This window comes from Dermacentor silvarum, chromosome 7, assembly GCF_013339745.2.
Source record: "Dermacentor silvarum isolate Dsil-2018 chromosome 7, BIME_Dsil_1.4, whole genome shotgun sequence".
Lineage (NCBI taxonomy): Eukaryota > Metazoa > Arthropoda > Arachnida > Ixodida > Ixodidae > Dermacentor > Dermacentor silvarum.
This window is the reverse complement of record NC_051160.1, coordinates 27,156,083-27,177,958: the sequence shown is the minus strand read 5'-3', so window position 1 is coordinate 27,177,958 and position 21,876 is coordinate 27,156,083. Positions and strand designations below refer to the sequence as shown.

Sequence of the window (21,876 nt, the reverse complement as noted above, 5' to 3'; positions counted from 1 at the left end):
CGTTGGCCGCAGGCTTTCCTAACTGCGTAGTCGCCATCGATGATTGCATAGATAGCGACCGCGGTTTCGACTGCAGTTGTTGCAGCGAATGGTAGTTAATTCGTCTAGACTCGGTGCGTGCCTTCAGCACCGCAAAGTCGCCGTTCGTAATCGCGTCGATAGCGGTCACGGTTTTTTCTGCAGCGGTTACGGCAAACAGTTGTTTCGGTTTGACTTGGTGCAAGCTGTCGACCTTGAAGAGCACCGGCTAGATTGCAATTATGTTTTCACCAGCTCACTGGCGAAAACGTAATCGCAATGTGCACGCGATAGTACAAAGCGTGTCTACATGCTTGGTCTACATGTTTTGCATACGTACAAGGCTATGAAAATCGTTTGGTTATAGTGCGGCGGTACCGCTTTTGTTGCAGATATTCGCGAATCCGGCGACTTACGTTATAAGCGGTCTACACTGTATAATGTGAAAGGATGTCCAAGTCTCACATGTTAACCCAAGACAAAGGCAGTCTCGGTAAAAACCAGAGTAAGAAAGGTGAAGACAGCAGGTCCAATGCTGGTGGTCTTACAGAGAAAACACATTAAGGACCAACGGTAGAAGAACAACAGTCCTTTGGCCTGTTGCCCATTTCATGTCTATCACAGAAATGGATTTTACTACGTTGTTTTAACAACATCCAGCAGGGAACTTGCTGGATGACAAAGGAATAATAATGGAAGAAATAATGACTAAGGAAAGAGTCCTGCAATATCTAGGACAGATGGTAACCATAGTTTTGAACTTCTTAAGTTACTTCTGAGAAAAACTGTTCAAAAGCAAGGATGCTAGAACACGACGACAACTGCAAGAAGGTTTTAAGCCGGGCTAGTTAGTCTACATTCAACATAGTGAACAGCGCATAGTGGGTCAAGTGATACGAGCAGGACAGACGCAATGTTCACTTCTTGTTTGTTCATATCACTCATCTCATTGTCTGCACTGTTCGTTGGAAGGAACAAGAACCAGCTATCCCAGCTTAGAACCCTCGTGCAGCTTACTCCCCCAACACCGGGCCTTCTAATACAAAGCATTCTTCTCCGAGTCAAGCCAGTTCTTGTGGTGTACCTCTCGGTATATCTAGCTGTCCTCATGGTGTCAACGAGCAGACAACTACCACCATCTGCAGTCAAGTTTGCACCTCTAACTTCACGTGCTATCTACAATAACAGGGCACTTGACCTGGTCGTATCGCTCGTCCTGTCAGTCATCTGCACCATTGCTATGCTGAATAAGGAAGACACTCACGGTTGCGGGATGTGCTCTAGGAGGCGTGCTCGGGGCTGCTCAGGGAGCTGCTCCCGGGAGATTGGTGGTGGCAGTCGCAGGCGCAATCCGAGTGTGCGGCCTCCGGACCGGGGCAGTCACAGCAGCCGGCTGCCTGGCTGTCCTCGGATCGCTTGCGGCTCCTCGGGCTCTGCAGACCTTCCTCGCAAAAGTGGAGCCAGCTCTTGAGCGAGCTGCGACGAGGGCTCCGCGGCCCGCGGCCCGTGAACTGCTCTCCGGGCAGGAACAGCCGGATCTTGTCCGGAGGGCAGGGCTCTGGCGAAACAGCCGGCAGGAACGCCTCGATCGGCGCGATGTTGATTGGTGTTGTGCTCCGCGGGCGCTCAATCGGGATGGTCACCACCTCGAGCCGCTGCTGCCGAGTGGGCACGGGGCTGCGCGACGGCGGTGGCGGTGCCACGGCGGACGCAACCGAGAGAAACTCTTCAGACTCCACCGAGTCCTGAGCAAGCAAGGTCTCAAACTCATCCTGACTACTCTGCTTGGCAAGAACCGCGTCCAGCGTGAGCTCCGACTCCGACGAAAGCTGCTCCGGTGATTCGCGGCTGCCCCGACGGCTGGCACTGGGGATGTCGGCCAGCGACTGGCACACTCGTTCCAGCAGGCACGCACGGTCAAAGGGATCGTTGATTTCTAGGTCCTGCGGTCGCGCACGGGGCTCACCTGGAACGCCAGCCGGCTTCTTGCTACTACTGGTTCTGTCCTGCCATTTCTTCGGATTGCCCTCCGGCTGCTTGTCGGGCAAGCTGTTGGGCTGTTTGTCCAGCTGCTTGTCAGGTCTCTTCTCTGGCGCCTTATCTGGTACAACATTCGGCATGCTATTCGGCACACTCTGCGGTGGGTTATTGGGCAAGCTGTCGAGCACGCCGTCCGGCTGTTCGTCGTGCAAAGTGACCGAAAGGCGGGGCGCGGTAGGCACAGGTGACGGGCTGTGGGGCGAAGGGCTGCGGGGTGACTTGCGGCCACCAAGCTTGAGCAGAGACGAGAAGAAGCCTTTGGTGGGCTCGGGGCTGGTCCCACCGCTGCTGCGCTGCGGCGAGCGGCCACGCAGGAACAGCTCGGTCCAGGAGCCTTTGCGACGCTGGGGCTCTTCGGGAGTGAGCGAGTCAGTGGAAGGCGGCGGTGGCACCTCCAGCAGGGGTGGGGCCACGGGCGAGCAGGGAGACCCGTTGGCCGTCGGCACCGAGCCACATGGCGTCAGCGTCGCCAATGAGTCGACGTCCCCTTCCACCTGCATAATAATGCAAATGCACTCGGTTATAAAATCGGCTGCATGTAGTAACTGCGTACCTACGAGACCGAAAAAAAATGTGCCTTAACTGTCTTGCATTGATTACAACAGTGATTTTCGGCATATGTTTTATGTTCGAATTCATTTGTTCAAATTCTTACTTTAAATTAGTACATTTTTGTTCGGTTACACCCCTCCACACCAATCAAAAACCCTATAATCACTGGCTTCTCGGTCATTCTCCCGTAGTGGGTGATCGCAGTATATTGAGGAAAACTATGCAAACCACAACATGGTGGTCGTCTCTCTGGGAGAATGCTGCTATTGCAGTAAAGGAGTTAAGAGCCGATGGAATTCGTGCAGTGTGCTGTCTTTTTTTTTTCTCGTCCAGTAAATAAGTAATCACTTGACCCATGTTCATTTTGACTTAACCATCTAGCTTAACCATCTAGCAGATGCTGCAAAGCCTCTTAATGAGGAGGAGTAAATAAACGATATGGGTTGGTATGCTCTGCTGTTTTCGCCCGCTAGCGGTCAGCCCGTTTCGTGCTAATGGCATCGTCAATGCAGGTGCGTGTGCGGTCTATGCGTGGCGAGCACAAATGCCGAGGAGAATGTCAGCTGCAGGGAGGTGACAGAAGTCGTTGCTAAAGGAAACGATGACTGCACTACACGGCACCCTTAATTCCTCAGCGTATGTCTGAATCCTGGTGTCCTCGAGGCGGCGTACTACGCTTTCCGCGAGCTCGGCATGCAAATAAAAGGAGAGTTACACAAGTGAGGCATTGCACAGGGCACCATAGCAAGTCTCGCGTCCTTTCGTTTTTCTAGAGGGCGCTTTTGCAGCCAAGCACCGCACACGGTTGCCATCTAGCCAACGCAAAACACTGTTGGACTCTTTTTGCGCACCAAATCGGACCTTTAAGCACGACGGTGTCGAAACGCAAGCAATTTGGCACTTGCGTTGCGAATCGGTAACTACGGCCCACAAGTGCGCACAAGCGAGCAACGCGATGAGGAAGAGCAGGGAGCGCGCGTACCTGCTAGCAGACTAACCGGAAGTTGTAGGTTCTTGTTCTACCAATTGAGAGCGTCTGCTCCTGGTGACATCACCAGATGCACCCTGGTGACGTCACGACAACCGCTGGGGATACCGGACAGGCCCGGAGAGGAGCACAGGATTGTTTTTTTAAATTTTGTGGCGTGCCCGAGGCGCGTAGCACTGCCGCGTTTGGCATCGTTGATCGTGACGGCATTCTGAACTCGATGTGCGTGTTTACTTGAAATGTTTTTAAAATATCAGAGGTGGTTTAGGGGCGCCTTTAAATATTTCGTCTACGGCATTCTTAAGCCACTGAGCGTGTGCCACTGGGTATGTTCCCATGTGACACAAAAGACACAGAATAAACATATTTGGATGTGAGTTGTACTTCTCTGTGCACGCAGATCTCATCAACATTCTACCCTCGACAGGCGTCACACATTGCCTTCGCACACACGACAGCATTGCATCGCCATCGTGGCCGACGCCTCAGACTGCACGCTCTGCCAATATGAAAGAGAACACTTCATCTGTGTGGAAACAGCGATTCTTGAAACAGTGCAAGCCAGAACCTCACTCACTGCTGTTTGTTACATTGCTCACCTGTTGAAGAATCTCACTCATGTAACTTTTTCTCATCACAAGGCATACACAAGGAAAACTATCGGCTTTAACGCAAATTCGGTGTTCCCTTCTACATTGGCGCACCATGTGCATCCGCCTGAACTGGTGCTAGCATTTCTGCATAGACTGCAAACAGTGTGGCGCATAAATTGAAACATTGCACGAGATTAAAGTTGTGACCTGTACCGTGCATACAGATAAACATTGGATAATGTTACACGTTGCAGAGGATGAAAATAAGACAACTGTACACATCAGCGTTAATTACCTGCTTCACTAAAGCTTCGCTTCACATGTGCGTTAGATCTGTACAATTTTGTTTTATTTTTGAAAATGCAGATGTCCAAGCTGGTCTGCAAGGTTGAGAAGAGGGGAGGAGAGGGGATGAAAAATAATCATGAAGGTTGATGAGGATCGGAACAAAGGATGATTGGTAAATGCTGGAAACACTGACATTTTGTATTAGGGTCAACATCTCATTACCAAGATGGTTAGAGCTGCAACTAGCTGTCAAAACGGCGAAGGTTGCACGTGCTCCTGTTGAACACCTTTCCAAGATTTGCAGCAATTTCTGTGATCCAATGAGCACCTTTCTGTGCACCATTACCACAGACCTGTCAACCTTACAATTTAACAATATGCTGCAGTACAAGTCCAAAATAAAAACAATTAAATATCTGAAGCTTCGTGAGAAATACTAAAAAGTGCTTTACTGCTCAAAGTTTTGGCTGCAAATTTGCTGCAAATTTGCAGATTTTGCTTCATAGTAACTCTGAACGGCACTCTCCTTTAAAGTTCCTTTAAAGTTTCAGCTAGAGTGAAAATTTTTGAAGTTTCAATATTGTAATGTCCATTGGTTAGCTGATAGAAGAACGTTTGTCGACATATGCGATTTCAGTGGCTAACCGATGGAAACACACTTTTCTTTACGAGGGTACTGACGGATGATCCATTTCATATGAATTGTAGATGAATCATACCACCTTTTTTTTTTGTATTCTATCTAGTTTATTAATGTTAGCATTAGTATAGGGGTCCCAAACAATTATGGCATACTGCATCATCTGGCAAATTATTAGTGCAACATCCACTGGTACCAGCGAGTATCAGCAGGTGTGTCACTGAGGCTCGCTTACCTGTGGTGTGGACACCTCAGAGGGTACGAGGGTGTCGGGGCTGCGCGCTTCAGGGCTGCTGTCCTGGTCATCAGTGGGCAGGTCCTCGAAGGAGGCCAGGGGCGCCGGCCCAAAGCGGCGCTGCCGAGAAGGGTAGCCCCCCTTCTTGGGAGGCGCCGCCATCACCTGTGCACAGTGCCACATGGAAAATAGGCCTTTTATTGCTAGTCGAAAAAGAGAAATGATGCACATCAGTTGTGCGGAAATAGGCAGGGTGGATCCAGGAAGTTTCATGAAAGGGAGAGAGTGTCAACTACGCGAGAGTATCACGAAGCTATGAAAGTAGCCCATTTGGGTTTCTCAGGCACAAAGCTTAGCAGGTCAAACAATTCATCCTAGTCAGAGGATCGAACCCTGGACCAACGCCTTTCCGGGGCGGTCACTGTACTATCTGGGCGAGCCAGGAAGGCTATACAGTCAAACTTCGATATAACTAACCTCGAATTAACGAAATTCGCGATGTAACAAACTATTTTTATTTCCCCATCTTAGTTCCACTGAATTAACAAAACCTCGATATAACAAAGCTTTTCGCTGCAAGTACAACTTCATTATATCGATGTTTGACTGTAACAAATTGCAGAGCGAGGTCAAATTGACAACTCGAAGCGCAGGGTCACTGAATGTAGGCAAATCAAACGATCTGCCATGTTTAGTGGCTCTGTGCTTCCGAATTTCGATTAATTTGGCCTCGCTCTGTGACCAGCTGGCCTTCTGGTTAGCTGGGATGATAGAGTGACCACCTCGGAAAGGCTCTGGTCCCGAGTTGCATCACCGAACCAGGGGACTGAATTTTTCTGCAGCTGTGAAGCTTCCTTTCTAAGAAACCTGTATGGGTTTCTTTAACACTGTGTTGGGGGACTGACAGTGTCTTCACTTCCAAGAAAACTCAAACTGTGTAAAAGCCCTGGAGAGTGCAACAAGTCACTGAAGAAAACCTGCAGGTTACTTGAGTGCTAAAATGACCAGTCCAAATCACGCTCACTTTCCCGTTCTGCCCTTGACGTTGCTGAATTACAGAGCTCACCATGGCCAAGGTTCATAAATGTCAGGGAAACGCTTTTTGCATGTTCTGCTCCATGTGCTGGCCATTTGCGCCGAGTTACAAAGACAGACTGCATTGTTCCTACCACAAATAAAATTAGAAGTCACACTTTCGTGATGCTTACTGCATCACAAACGTTTGCCACCCGTTTGTTTTCATCAATTGCATCAACACTGCCGCACTTCCAGAGCACCGAAAAGGAGTCGCTTGTTTACACCTGTTCCAAACTTTATGCAAGAGTATGCATTTGTAGTTGCTAGTTGACACTTGAAAGCTCTGCCAGTAAAATATGTGATGCAACTACAATGTGCAGTCGCAGCACAGCTTGGCATTGCTTAGCTGTCTGAGTGTAAATACACTAACCTAGCAAGCCAAACAGCTTTGCATACTGTGCAGCATTGCTTACAAGAAATACAAAACAGACAATACCTCAAAATGCATCAAAATCCTGCAGCCTCCATTGTGACTTGCATACTTCCTCATTAACTTCTTGCTCAAGTCATTTCCACTCGTGCAAGTAAATTTGTGCAAAAATTTTACTACCAAGCATTTATTCTGGCTACACTTAGGTGTGCCTGTGTTTGCACTCCCTCTGCCACTAAATACTTTAACTTCTGGACAGCACAATTCAAGAACTGAGATGCTGAATCAGACACCAGACACTGTTCCCCATATTCCTTTCTGCCCGAGTCCAACAAGCAAAGCCAGGAAATGTGGAACATCAGTTCCAAACACATCGTTCACATGTGCCACAATTACTCCCCGCTCCATTCACCAAGTGCAGTCCTCATCAAAACTTTCACTGCCACTACACACATGAACCAGTCTGTTTACCTGCCTATTGGGCACCCCTGGAACTTTCAATTATTCAAAGCTCCGGAAGCAGAGGAACACCACCCCTTGCTAATTAAAGTTAAACTGCACAGTTTAAGGTGTAGAAACTGCTTAGCGGGTCATGAGGTACACTGTAGTGGAGGCTCCGAATTAATTTTGACCATACAGGGTTCTTCAACGTGCACCTATATATAAGTGCATGAGTGCTTTTGCATTTCGCCCCCATAGAAATGCAGCTGATGGTCAAACCCGCAACACTGTGCTCAATAGCAGAACACCATTAGCTGCTTAGCTACTGCAACGAGCAGCACTCCGCTATCTCCCGAGTTTCGGAGCACTGGGTGTTCTACACAAGCCCTGCAAGTGGAGCCAACAACAGGCCTTGTCACTCAATCATTGCCTTTGGAAGTTTTGACAAAGACTACAGACGCTCTTCGTGTCTGTACACTGGCACGTGGACAGGAACGACCGTTTCTTGTTCTCTGTGCAAAGGCGATTGGTGGCTGCAATTATCTGCAACTTAATTAGCACCTTTTACTACAAGAAGCTTGCGTCAGCTAATAAAATCTTGAGCATCTGCCAAAGCTATCAGTAGTAGCATACGACAATGGGCAGCTATATTCGAGATGTGACAGCGTGGAAGGGGTCTACAGATCAGCTTTCATTCAATAGCCACACCTCTGTTAGGAGATAATTCTTAACCTGCCACAAAAAACTAAAATTAACCAACCGCCCCTTTTTCTCTGAATTAAATCAAGAAAGGGTGCTTAGAGTCAAATGCACAAAAGTCATCAATTTTTTGTTCCCTTGAAATATGGTAGTCAACATTCAAAGAGGTGTTAGTGTCATGGGGTGCCTAATTTTGTAGTAGCACAGTAATAACAACCCCCCCCCCCCCCCAAACCACGCATTCCAATTTCACATTTCAATCTTGTATACTGCCACTTGCCATGTGCTATCAGGCATGCAGCCCAGCCATGTGCGGCAGCACTTCTATTTTTCTGACCAGACTTCAATCTACACTGAACAGCAAAAGATTTATTAAGAAGCCACAAAGAAGTAGGAACTCGGATGTCAGTTTTCCAATGCAAACACAGACTTGTTATGTTTCGCTAGTTGTTGGCCTGAATCACAATTCTGGCATAGCAAACCTGGCTATTTACAACACTTCCATTTTGAACAGCGCAGACAGCATGAAACACATAAAACATGCAATTGCATTCGAAATGTAATCACATTTTACAACAATGAATTAATAAATTCTGGGGTTTTATGTGCGAAAACTACGATTTGATTATGAGGCACGCCGCAGTGTGGGACTCCGGATTAACTTTGACCACCAGGAGATTTTTAACGTGCCCCCAATGCATGGGACATGGGCATTTTTCGCATTTCACAAAACCGTAGCTTCAGCAACAAGTGGCAGCAGAAGCAGCCTGGGAGAGAAATGAAACAATGTTTTCAACTAGCTGTGGTGATAGTTACTGGTAACTCTACCCCTGGTAACCAAGCAATATGTCCTTCATGTAGTCATAACCATGCAACTCCTCCGATTCTGAAAATAGTGACGCTTCTCCAAGATGAAGTAGTAGCTTGTTTAAAAACAATGGCACTGCTGTTCAATTTAATGCCTTCAGGCAAGCGGCATAACTGAGCACTCTTGACCGGTTACGGGGTTCATTCAAAACAGGCAAAGACACTTAACTGCACAGTGCGCAACACTTTTTGTGCGCAAGCTATTTCAGTATATGCATCAATATGAAACATTGAGCCGTGATGGACATATCAATCTTGAGGTGGCTGGTAGTTTTTCTAGTAGCAGCGCTATTAAATGCGCCCCACTATGGTAGCGTTCGAAAATCCGACAACCCGTACAGGCAACTCGCCAAATCACTTGAGGGCTTCCAAGATACGCGCCTGCATTTGAAGAATGAAAGCCGCTACAAAGTCTACACGGAGCGCGAATGAACGCCGCACGGCGTTCAAAGCAATATTGCCTCATCAACCTTTTTCTTTTTTTTATATATAAATTTTTATATGCAAAAAATGAGCCGCCCACATTTAGAAAGCAATACGAGTTGCACAATCGTCGATATGCAAGCATTTTGCAAACCACAGAATACTTAGCCGTTGGGCCAGAACACACGAGACGGAGCACTACAATTCTACACTTTGCAGAACGGTATCCGGCCTTTTACGCTGACATGTTTACGCGAAACATCGCCGATGATTCGCCCGGCGAAGCAACAGCGCGACGTAATTATTAGTGTTCCTCACCTGTGCAACCAAAATCGCGCGCATGTTTGACTCGCACGGCACAAAGACGCCAGTGGCGTTCTGCATGGCTACGCTCGAGCCTGATGCGTTCACAGGTGGAACGCGCCGCCAAGAAATGCAAGCCCGACCCGCCCCTGAGAAAAAAACCTCGCGCAACAAAAATTAGCGCACGCTTCTTAACTGCTGGCCGGTGCTACTTTAAAAGCGCCGAGAGAAGCGCTCAAGCGACTCGCTCCAGCGCCTGCGCGCAGCTGCTGCTTAAAGGGAAGCCGCCAGCAACATATCTTCCATTTTCGGCGGTGCGTGCACTGCGTGCATCACACCCGGCGACGGCTCGCTCGCTCGCGCAGTGGCCATACGAAACTTCTCTAGGCCTAAAAGTTGCCGCTCACCGCATCATTCCGACTGTTCCCGGCGTCGCTTCCAATGGCAAACGTGCAGCCGCTCACTGCACTTGATGGTGCGAAGCCCGCTTCACATCGAACATTACTCTCCAATGGACCCTGATGACATTAACGAAACTAGAACAAACAAAAAAAGAGAGAGCCGTTGGAGGGGGTGTGAAGGGAGGGAACCCAACCGCGCATCGCACAATGCAGGCTGGCGCACCTTTCCGCTGTGCTCTCTCCACCGCTGTTGCCGCCGTTTCAGTCGCTTGCTCTTTCCTCCAGCTTTCCTCCCTCCTTCTCCAAAGTGCTTTAATCGCAGTAGTGTAAAAACTTTCCTTCAAAACCGACCATTTCTAATGCCATATTTTCGCCGCTCTTAAATGCATCTCTCGCCTTGGAGTAGAGAAAGCAAACCAATATCGCAAAATACCAGCAACCACTTACGGTAACAACTTTACTGATTTACCAATAGGTGCCGCGACAATCTGTGAATGACCCATTTTGTATTAAGTAAGGTGTCGGCGTTTTGATGCGTGAAGCCAATGTGAAAACAACTATGTATAAAAGCTCCGCAATAACTAGCTCCGCAGAGTCGCACGCGCGTGCATTTTTTCACTATTCGTTCGCATCGCGTACTTACGTTCGTAACAAAAAATTCGCCTTAATTTTTTATGCAACTAAAAATACGAACCGATCGCTATTTTGTTTCGCGTAACGAATTTGTAAGCTAACGAACGGTGCGCTCGCAGCGTGCCCTGGTGACAAAGCTTGGCAACTGTGCCTGTGGACAATCAGCTGTGTCCTCGGTGAAGCGCTTATTACTTCAAATTTGCCTCGGTTAATAATTTCCGGGCCAAAATGCAGCGCAGAAGTTTCGCCAACGACGTCGCTGACGCAGCGCCGGGACCCACAAGCTGCCAGGAATACAAGGCGAGTGCGAGTTCAAGTCTCCCGCGTGTTCTGCGAATGTCGCTCCCCTGCACGGTAGACGCGGTATGCAGGAAAGCCTATCACGTGGGTTATAAGGCGGTTTAAAATCAAATTCGTGGCAATCGTTGTCAGCCACGGGCACCGCTGTATCAGCTGCTATCAGCCATGGCCGGTATCTAAACTAGTTAAATCACACGAATGCCTACAATGTGCCGCTGGTGGTATGGTGACGCTGGTGAAACTCGCCGCACTCGAGACGCGCGAAGCTAACAGATAGTAAGGCTGAGGTCACTGCTATCTATTATCAGTCGTATTATCAACGTGTGAGCACTCTGGGCTTGGGTGAATCACGTTTTGATCGATTACGTTCGAAATAATTACAACTGAAGCCGTTACTAGCAGCGCAGCGTTAGTGTAGCTGATGGACCATCAGTATCGTAGGGGACGCGGACACGTTTAAAAAGCTTGATACGTTGCAAACAAACGTCACAAAACGCGAAACCGAGGCCCGAGGAAGGCCGATAACAGCATGTGAACTCTATTCGCACTCCCATCCGAGCAAAGTGCGCGTTTGCACGTTCGACAGCGCGTGTGTGTGTGTCAGTGAAATGGCGGACAGCGCGCCTCGAACGATCGTCCACGGTACCTCGCCGTTTCGGCGAGGGATGGCGTCGCGGCTCGTGGAGAGGAACAGGAAGAACGCCGGTCCGCAGCGTCTTCCGGGAGACTCGTGTTGACGTCGGGAGTGACGTCAGAGCCCGGACGTTTCTGCTGCACTGAAGATGGCGACGGGTTTAGGAGGTGTGAATGGATGTCCCGATCCCGATATTGGAGATTCTAGGAAGAGGCCCCTGGATTCCGAGCTCGATATTGGGGCGACGAAAAGGTCCCACCATGGCGGAGGTAGCGTACCAATTTGCGTCTAGCGGGGCGTCTCGTGTCCGCTGCCCAGCCAGCGCAACTGGGTGTGACGTGGGTAGTACCATATGACACAGCGGCCGGACCCAGGCAGGCAGGGCTCGGTTTTCGCGAGTTCCCCCTGTTTCGAGCGCTGCGTGATGGCTCGGATGCGCGCTTGGCCCGAGGAAAATGCTCGTTCTCGATGCTTCGAAGCTCTGGGCGGCTGCCCAGCGGTTTCCGAGTCAGGTACTGGTAGTGGGGCGACGTTTTCTTGCTATTTTTTTTATCGCCGCTGAGATGGCGAATTATCTGGGTCCCATCAACCGGCGAACGCTGTCTTTCGCTCCTGATATTGTGGTTCGGGGATCACGGGCTCGGAAAGTGCCGTCCATTTGGCCTCTACTGACAGCCGTGCGATCTGCTTTCCAGGCCCGCAACGTGTATTTTTTTTCCTCCGAAGGCAGGCCGGGGAGGGTGCCCGGCGAGCACCTCTTTTTGTATATATTTTTTCTCTTCGTCGCACACCTTATTACATCGTCGGCGATTTCTTTTTCGTCGAGTCAAAGCCCCTGGCGTGCTTGGTAGCCGCGACTTTCTCTTCCTCGATGGAGTAGCGCCGGGCCCTGGTATGTGGGACAGCGGACTTTTCACCCGGTGCTTGCTGCAGCAGCGAGGTGCCGAGCAAGGTCGACCATTTTCGCGTCGTGCTGCTCGCCGTCCCGAAGGCAAGTGTCGTCGACAGCCTTTCCTACTAGCCACGGCCCGTCTCGTTGTTTTTCGCCGACCCGTGGTCCCAGAGCAGAGCTTTCCGCCTCTCTGGACGCACCCGTGTTTGGTCGGGTCGGGAAAGCAAAAAATTTTTTTCCGTCTTCTTCCCCCACACCCCACGGCGGCTCGCCGTGTTTTCGGTCGGGCGTGTTTTTCCCCTTTGCTTTTTTGCTTTCCTGCGAGACGAAGGGAGCCCGATCGGGTTCCCCAGTGCACGGAGGAATGTGACGAATCTCTCCGATGCTTCACGCAGTGTCACAATTCGGTGTTTATCTCGTGGCCGAAGCGGACCTTGCATATGGTGTGTTGGTCGGTCGGGAGGGGGGGCTGAGCCAGTGCGCCGGCTCACCCCTGCGCAGTGTAGCCTAGGCCTATCTTGCAGAAATATTTTCGTGCGAATCTGCCTTCGAAGGCAGACGACAAGCGTGGTTCTCGAGCACGCTTTGCGAGCGCTCGACTTTAGGACATTGAGCGATGCCTAGTTAGGGACGGGGTGAGGGGCGGCGGAAAAATAATTGCGGTCCGGGTTTTCGCGAGCGCATGCCAGCGGTCGTAGTAGTAGTAGTAGTAGCAGCAGCCGGCCCCCCTCTTAGGGCATTTGCCGGGGCAACGGCGGAGCTGCCCCCCCTTTCCGTCCTGCGCTGCTTTCAGTTCGTTGCATGCTTCTGGCTCGACCTGCGGAATGCATTGCTTCCCCGGCGATCTGGGGGGCTGCCCCGACGTGTCCTTGCCGTTGACCCGGCTGCCGCCGACGACGGTCGCAGCGTGTGGTAATCGCATTTATCGTCTCCTCCGCGCCGGCGCAGCCCTTTAACACCACCTTGCATGTGCGTGCGGCCGGCGACGGTGGCCGGCTAGATGCATCGTTGCGGGAAAAAAGTCAGATTTTCTTTTTCTTTTTTTCCTATTCTTTCCGCCTCCTCGTGAGTTTTTAGGGTCGTGTGCGCGCGTTATTAAACGCGCGTGAGCGGCGCCGCAGAGTTTGCGCATTTCTTCTCGGATGGCTCATCGCCTGCGGTAGTGTAGCGGTGTGTGAAAAGGGACGGCGGCAGGCCTGGTTGAGGAGATATACGCTGCGATCAAGACGTCATCGTGTCGCAGTGTAGTTCCCCTTCTCGACCTTGGTTCTGGTCCCGTTTTCGCCGGTGGTGGTCGCGTTCTTGTTTCTTGAGGGTCCGCCCTCCCTTCCTCGTGGCACCGATCTCGACCGGACAGGGGAGGGCGGCCGGGTGGCGGCCTCCGCTCTTTCTGTGACTGAACTTGTTGCTGCTGCTGCTGCTTTTCCATCAGCGATAAGCTAAGAGGACTGATTGGGGGCCGCGTATACTGAGCTTTGTTTCCAGACCATGCTCGTTAGCCTCTGTTGCATTGCTTGGGCCTTTTTTGCTCCGCCCTGCCCGACTGTACGATCCGGTTATTTTTTAGATTTTTTTTTCCCCGACACGTGGGGGAACTACATAAGTTTTCTCCTCTGTCCATTGTAGATTTTTCTGGAGTTCCTTAATTTAGTCTGCGTTTCCTGGCTTTTCCACGGCGTACTTCCACCCTGTACCGGTGTTAGCTCAAATTCTAGGCACGTAGTAAACTGCTTGATTATGTTTAAGCTTATCACCCCAATGGTGATATGCTGCATGACTAGTTAGTAGTCATTTCCTAATCACATGTAGTAACACGAGATGAGTTTTGTTTTCTCGTTCTTAATACTAGGCATCCTCGGATGAATTTTTTTTTTTTTTTCTCTTTGTACAGAGGGCTACACATTCTCTTTAACCTTAACATCCATTGATATTGTGGTCCACTTTGACAACTGCGCCGTCGACCTATTCACTTCGATTAACTGTTGGAACCACCGAAAAACCTGCTGGGACCTCGTCTTAACATTTATATAGTATAATGGCTATATGAGTAGGGCTTTAACATCCGGGTTCAATTGTGTACAGTATTTCTGCCATTGGCAATGTGCAGAATTGCCCAATTTTGACACCGTGCATTATATAATTACTTTGATTTTTATTGATTCATGATAGCGTTGCATTGAACTTCTTACGTGTTCGAAACAAGAGGTTTTTGCCTCGTGATTGCTTGTGGGCTAGTAGGTGCTCCAATTCCTAACCACATGTACTGTTGGTAGACTTCGTTGTTTCGGTTCTAGGTTGTGTTGGATGAAACTGTCCTCGTCATTGTACACTGAGGGATGTCGTTACCAGACAGTGCTCTATTCCAGGTAATCGTGCAGCAATTTCAGTGTTCCTCATTGGCCAATGTAAAAAATGTACTCGTGGGTAAATTTATTGCTGTTGTCACTCCTTATCTGGTTTTCTTATCTGCAAATTCTAAGTTATCAGCTTAAGTTTATTTTGCCCTAATATGACCATGGTCGGGAATATTATGCTTAAGCTGTTGTTTCTTCTATAGCATATAAGTGTGTTGTATAAGGGAACAGAGCTAGTTAGACCTTATTACAAAAGTGAATTTGCACATGCAAGTTAAGCTGTGCATCAGCAATCGACAGCCTGTACATACAGTTAGAAGCATCTGACATGTCGTGAAGGTAGCACAAGCTCTTGCTGGTTGAAACAAGGCTCGCAGGACACATTCGTCGAAGCTGACCTATGTAAAAATCTTTGAACTTGATTGAAATGATATAGCTGCCCATTTTCCAGGCTGCAGCTTTGGGCATATTATCTCTGTTGACAAAGTACACAATGCTCTGCTAGTTGACTCTTTGGCAGCACACACGAAATAGTCGTACCCTTGTTGACCTGCAGCATCTTCCTTTCTTAGCTTCTCGTCGCAAGACCGGCGCCGTTTTGTCTAGCACTTCTTCGCTAGAACTAGCTTGCTTAAGGCATGCGTCTCGCAGTAGAGTGCGAGATGGACGATCTTCTTGGCTTTACGACTCGGGGCTTCTGTCTGCGCCAGGCTTAAGACAAACCGTGTTCTGCAGTGGGCACAGGGTGCTGAAAAGAAGTGGTTCTTGTGCTGCGATTCAGGTCGTGTCGGTCTGAAGCCCCGCCCTCCCTGTCCCTTCCCTTCCCCTGAGGCCTGCCTGGGCTCCAACGATGGTGGTGGGGCTTGTCGGTTCCTACAACCGGTGTGTATGTGTCTCTTCGTTTGCAGCCTTGCAGCCCTTTTGACGGGCACCACTAGCCGCCGGGTGCGCTATGCTCAGGCGAAAGAAACGCAGTTAAGAGCGAACGGAAGGGGGCACGCGCACACGTTTGAGAGAGGGAGCGGAAAAAGCCCGGAGCCCTTCTTCTTCCCCCCACTCCCCGCAAAAGCTTTGCAAATGGAGCAATTACGAAGACGAGCGTCAGGTACGGCCTTTGTTCTCCCCTACTTCATCTTGTCTGTTGGCCGCTTGCTGCATCGTCGTAGCGCCATACTACATCACGCCATCTCATTCACCCGCCCACTGCCAAGGCTCACCGTGGCCTCTCAGGATTCACACGCCGAGAACCACCATGGCTTCTTTTCTCTCCCATGACTCATACATGCACCGGTAGTCTCGCCCCGTTTGTCTGTGTGCGTGTGTGTCTGTGCGTGCTGTCGATTTTTTTTTTTTGGCGAATGCATGGCGTGCGTGTGTGCACAGTGGCGCTCTCCCCTCTCCTTGCAGGCAATGGGACGTTCCACTTCAAGATTCTTGTACCCGCTGTGGCTGCCGGGGCCATCATCGGCAAAGGTGGTGAGACCATTGCACTGCTCCAAAAGGAAGCGGGAGCCAGGGTGAAAATGTCCAAGTCGAACGACTTCTACCCAGGTGAGGCCTGTGGACAAAACTGCACCGCGCCAACAAGGAAGGGGGGGCTGTGACACCCAGCGTAGGAGAGTGCCCAGTTAGGCCTAGAAGTGATGTGGGCAAGAAGATCGAGAAAAGTGAAGTTGCCCCTTTTCCTATCGGCCACTATTAACCTTTGGCAGGGTGCAGTTCAAAACTTACCCAGATTATGTGCAGTCGTAACTGCACCAAGTGCTCGTGTTCCCACATCCCTCGATAAGGATTGCTATCCCTCTGACCTGCACTGAAACTGACAAAGCGCGGTGGCGCTGCATCTTCGCATGGTCTGCTCTGTATCACTCCCAGCTACCTGAAGTGTTGCAGTTACTTTTCGTGTGCTGGTTAGTTGCGACAGATCTTTGGAAGCCACAACACTTTTCTGTGTGGCCTAGGTATGTACTACATGGCGCACGTGCCGTAATATCCCAAGATGGCCCACCTAATGAGCAAATTGGGTGACACAGGGGGAGGGCTAACTTTCGGTGTACAATCAAGAAAAGTTGAAAAACTTGTAGCCAGAGGTTGTGAAATTTCTGCCAAGGTAACCATTGCAACAAAGGGGCATGAACCAGTGATGACTGTGCTTCCCAGTCATCATTATTCGTTATCTCCAGGTGCAGATAACCGACTCCGTTTTGCCATGGTCACCGTGGTTTTGCACTTGGTGGCAGCGGAAGCACTGCCATCCACCTCAGGGCAGTAGGATTACAGCTAACAGGCTATCTTTTGGTGTATTGGAAAAAAACAGCAAATCGTGACAAAAACAGGGGTGGCTTTTCTTTCGGGTGGTGGGGTATCTCTCGGGATATTGCGGTAATAGTAAATAGCTTACAATTGAAACGCACTGGAACAGAAACAGAACTTCCATCAAAGTATTGTCAGACAGTGCATTGTATGATGCTGCAGATGCTATGGCTCGCAAACACTTGTCATCAATACAAACCATAGGCACATGTGGCATGTGCTTCAAATGCAGAGGAGAGAAATATTGAAGTGGTGATTACAGGTCGACCAAATGTCTTGGTCAAATTTGCTCATTAACTTGGTTCGTTACACATTTGAAGCTGGCTGGTGCTCAAGGCGTGTTGACCAAGTAGTAGTGATCTTGAGACTAACAGGAGAATCTCGACATCTCTACTTAATTTGCATAGCATTGATGTTCTAAACATTTTCTAGCAAAACCTCTCTCGCACAGCATAGTACAAAGCTAAGTGGAACACCAGTGCCTCTTTAAAGGCAGACTGCTACAAATAAAAAGCCAAGCAGCAGTTGTGGTGTGCAGAAAATGGTTCGAAGATGAATATTTTGAAGTGCTGTTGGTATAGATTTCTACTAACCCTTTTAGACGTCACTTTATCCTCTTGATTGAAAACTTGCTTTCACCACATTTCTTGCATCTTCAGAATCGTAAAGTGTACAGCAGCAGAAAACATTAAGAATTCTGAATTCTTTAGTGAGTTTTGTCAAGTTTACAGAATGTGGGCTCCACGCGAAAACACTCTACACGAACATCAAATATGAGAACATCAACTATTTCGTGTATTGAAGAGCTTGAAAAACACTTATTTGGCCGCTTGAAAATTATGCCTGGTGCATGACATTGTGAAAAACAGTGAAAGAAGTGAACCCGCTACATACAACAGCATACTGACACCGAGCAAAAACACCCAACCTTATTATATTCCTAAGATATTCCGCACATGTTATCCAAAATTGCAGCACAATTCCAATCATAAGTGTTCCAAGATATATGCGACACATTTTAAGTATCACTGGATAGGGGAACAGCGCAAAAAAGCAAGACAAGAAGGGAGACACACACCTGCGCTGACTGACGACTAAATTCTTTATTCAGAGAGGAACACATATAATACCAAAAGAGAAAGAAAAGAAGGGTAGATCTCTGCGCATGGGCAAAAATAGACACCGATTAGATTTAGATTTCCTGCGAATTGCGACTGTTCCTGAGATATGTTAGTTCTGCCTCTGACAAGGCCACAGACTGAGTGCTGACGCAAGACGCACTGTCACAATTCACGGGAAATCTAAATCTAATCGGTGTCTATTTTTGCTCATGCGCAGTGATCTACCTTTCTTTTTTTTTCTTTTTTTTTTTCTTTTGGTATATGTTTCTGAATAAAGAATTCAGTCGTCAGTCAGCGCTGGTGCATGTCTCCCTTCTTGTCTTGTGTTTATTTTTTTTTTCGCTGTTCCCCTATCGAGTATGTACCGACTAGCCCAAGCCTCTGCGGTCTTGTAAATATCATTACTTTCATCAGCGCTTTTGCTGTTGATGCACTATCTTGGTGCACACAATTGCGTACACAGCGTCTGGAAAAGCTAAGCAGACATGCTGGTATCGCTGACCAGCTTCAACACCCTAATCAGTGTGTCCTAAAGCGACTAAAGGACATTTGGTGAGCGTTAATTTTACTGAGGCATTCCGTATAACTTTCTATACAATTCCCTATAACTTCATATAATTCATGCAGAATTCATATGGATTCCATATAAATGTTGTGTAATTTATATAAGTATTGTATCGATATCGAATAGAATGGTTGGAGTGCATATGAAACATTTCAGGTTGGGAGTTAACTGATCAGTAGTTATCACACACGTATGGTTATCTGGTATTGCTTATAAATTGTCCAATAAAAGACATCATCATCTCCGCTGTCCTGAAAGAATCTGGAAGGTAGTTGTTGGCTGCAGCCAGCAATTGCAGCTTGAATTTACATGTGGCCTTTGGCAACTCGGCTGGTGACTGCCTTCACAGTAGCTTCCACGTGTGTCGCACTTGCAGGAACTACCGAGAGGGTGTGCCTCATCACCGGCAGTGTCGAGGGCGTTCTACGCATCCACGAATTTATCATGGAGAAAATTAAGGAGAAGCCAGACCCCACAGCCAAGATTGCCATAGACTTTGACCACAAGCAGCCAGCTGAGAGGGAAAAGCAGGTAGGGAGCTTTCTTGACTAAGGCTACAACATAATGATTGAAAAGCTCCAAAATGTAAGAGGTGGGGGGGGACTCCGCATTTGATTCTTTAACATGGGGTTGCTTAGTACTCTGACTTGTTCTCTAGGCCTAATGCATACCTGCCAACTCTCCCGAATTTTGTGCTCTTTCTGCAATTTCACTGTGTGCTATGAAACATAAGTTCTGTGTGTGAAAAGTTTATGAAGGTGTTCAAAGCTGGGGTGGCACGCAATTGCAAAAAATGCATATTCGTATACGCAGCTATACTCCGTATACCATTAGGCTGCTTGCTTCGAGCAAATTTATAACACTGTAGTTCTGAAGCAGGCGAAGTCGGCGGCGGCAATGTTGCTAAAAAAGTCTGTGAAAAGTCGGTGTTGCTTGACAGTCTCTGCTGTTCCAAGTTTGCTGCTGCTTGTGGGCTGCGTCTAAAGTTCAATCATCATAAATGAAGTGCATAAATATGCGATAAAGGTGCATGCTCAAGGCAAAGTTCATTAGCAAATGTGCCACTTCCCTGCTTGTCCGTGGGATGTTCGCAGACTTAAGTTGGCAGGTATGCTAATGACGCACTGACTTTTAACTTTTGGCTGGTTTGTTTCATCACGCCTTGTACCATGAATAGCTGCATCTGGTTGAAGTGCTTCATTTGGTGTTTCGTCCATTTGAATTGGCGTGAGGATTGTCACTGCCGCAGTTAGCCAGGAATTGTCACTGTCGCAAATAGCCAAAGTTCGGTGCGTGCTCGTTGCGCCACTTTCACTCCAGTTAGTCATGGATTCTGCTCGCTTTGCACGTGCAGTGCAGTCGGTGGCACCTGCTGTCATCGGTTTCAGAGAGCCGAGCATTATGTGCACTCCAATTTGTCAGGCCATCCAGCGTTGAGCAAAAGTGGGCCTTAAGCATTGCTGAGCCACATTGCATGCATGCACGCAGGTGAAGATCCTGGTGCCCAACAGCACGGCAGGCATGATCATCGGCAAGGGGGGCAGCTACATCAAGCAGATCAAGGAGGAGAGTGGTGCATACGTGCAGATCTCTCAGAAGTCCAAGGACCACGCCCTCGCCGAGCGCTGCATCACCGTCATTGGTGAGATGGACAACAACAAGAAGGCCTGCCAGCTCATCTTGGCCAAAATCGTGGAGGACCCGCAGAGCGGCAGCTGCCTGCACGTCTCCTACGCCGAGGTGACCGGGCCCGTGGCCAACTTCAACCCGACGGGCTCGCCCTACGCCAACCCGTCGAGCGTGCACTCCACGGTGAACAACTCGTCAGCCAGCTACAGCTCGAGCGGGAGCCTCAACAGCCTAAGCCCGACGGCAAACTTTAGCGGGGCCGCGGGCTCCATGGTGCCAGCACCGTTTCCGGGTGCCAACGTGGCGCAGCTTCTGGAAAATGTCAAAGCAGTGCTAAGGAGCAACGGCTACACGGAGCAGGCAACGGCCGACATCGCGACAGCCATGGGTACCCTAGCGACGTACGGCGTGCTGGGCTCCAGCCTTGGAGCACTCCTAGCGGGCGCCAACGGGGCCATGATGGGACAGGGCCCACCCCAGCCGCCGCCACCGCAGCAAGTCTACCCGACCTCGCCAATGGACGCCACGCCACCAGTGGTCGCCAGCAGCTCGGGAATCTTTGGCCCCGTTGGCAGCGGCGGCTTCGGGTCGCCCCGCTCGGAGCGCTACCACAGCGACATGGTGTTTGACCCATTCCGGCGGAACTCACCCGCGCTAGGCTCGCCCGGTGCAGCGGCCAACAACGGTGCCGGGGGAGGCATGCCGGTCAACAACAACTCGTTCGGGCTGGGCACGGCGCTGGTGCCGTCGCAGGGGGCCATGTGCAAGTCGCCGCCGCCGCCCTCGGCGGCCGACAAGTGCTCGGACGCCGTCAAGCGAGACCTCGAGGTGGGGGAGAACATTGTGGGGGCCATCTTGGGACCGGGGGGGAAGTCACTGGTTGAGATCCAGCGCTTCAGCGGCGCCGCCATCCAGATCTCCAAGAAGGGCACGTTCGCACCAGGCACGCGCAACCGCATCGTCAGCATCACAGGCACGCCAAATGCCGTCTCCACGGCCCAGTATCTGATCGAGCAGCAGATCGCCGAGGAGGAAGCCAAAAGGTCACAGCAGAATGCGCTCGGGGTGCTGCGCTAGGGTGGAAGGTGGATTTTTTTTTTCTTTGGCTGACCCCCCCCCCCCATCCCCCCTTTCCTCTGCCCCTTCTTTTTCGAGTGTTGCAAAAAAAATGTGATGTTACAGTAGTGGAATAATATAACATACGGATATACATAATGTATATACATATACTACACGCATGTCTGGGTGTGTACAGGTGCAGAAGTGTGGGCCATTTCCACGTCGTCGGACTTGGGTGTGCGCGCGCGCGCCTTCGCTGGGTTTTTTTCCTCTTCTCTCCTCGTTGTAGTGTGCCTTGGGAAAAAAAAAAGGTTCTCTTCTTCGACGGCCGCTGTGGATTGTTGCCTCCCCCATCCCGAGAACAAGCTGTAGCACCTATGCAACGCGCCCCTGCCTGCCGCCAAGCAAGATGGGCGAGACCCCCCCTTTCCCCTACCCACC

General features: G+C 49.7%; 2 protein-coding genes across 5 annotated transcripts; one reads left to right on the top strand and one right to left on the bottom strand.

Moving 5' to 3' along the window:
- Window positions 1-1,298: 1,298 nt before the first annotated feature.
- Window positions 1,299-9,615, bottom strand: LOC125946881 (proteoglycan 4-like). Its single transcript, XM_049671011.1, has 3 exons — window positions 9,550-9,615; window positions 5,355-5,519; window positions 1,299-2,552 (listed from the first exon to the last, which is right to left on the bottom strand). Exons 1-3 carry the CDS (start codon window positions 9,613-9,615, stop codon window positions 1,299-1,301), a joined length of 1,485 nt encoding a protein of 494 aa, XP_049526968.1.
- A 1,112-nt stretch (window positions 9,616-10,727) lies between these two features.
- Window positions 10,728-21,505, top strand: LOC119457820 (RNA-binding protein Pasilla). Of its 4 annotated transcripts, none has more exons than XM_037719560.2 (5): window positions 11,619-11,771; window positions 15,657-15,853; window positions 16,156-16,299; window positions 19,124-19,278; window positions 20,236-21,505. In XM_037719560.2, the coding sequence occupies exons 2-5, from the start codon at window positions 15,826-15,828 to the stop codon at window positions 21,451-21,453; spliced, it is 1,545 nt and encodes a 514-aa protein (XP_037575488.1). In that variant the 5' UTR covers window positions 11,619-11,771; window positions 15,657-15,825; the 3' UTR covers window positions 21,454-21,505. The 4 variants fall into 4 exon arrangements, with proteins under 4 accessions (XP_049526426.1, XP_037575487.1, XP_037575488.1 ...); XM_037719558.2 differs by lacking the exon at window positions 11,619-11,771 and adding an exon at window positions 11,788-12,014; XM_049670469.1 differs by lacking the exons at window positions 11,619-11,771; window positions 15,657-15,853 and adding an exon at window positions 10,728-10,868.
- Window positions 21,506-21,876: the final 371 nt, after the last annotated feature.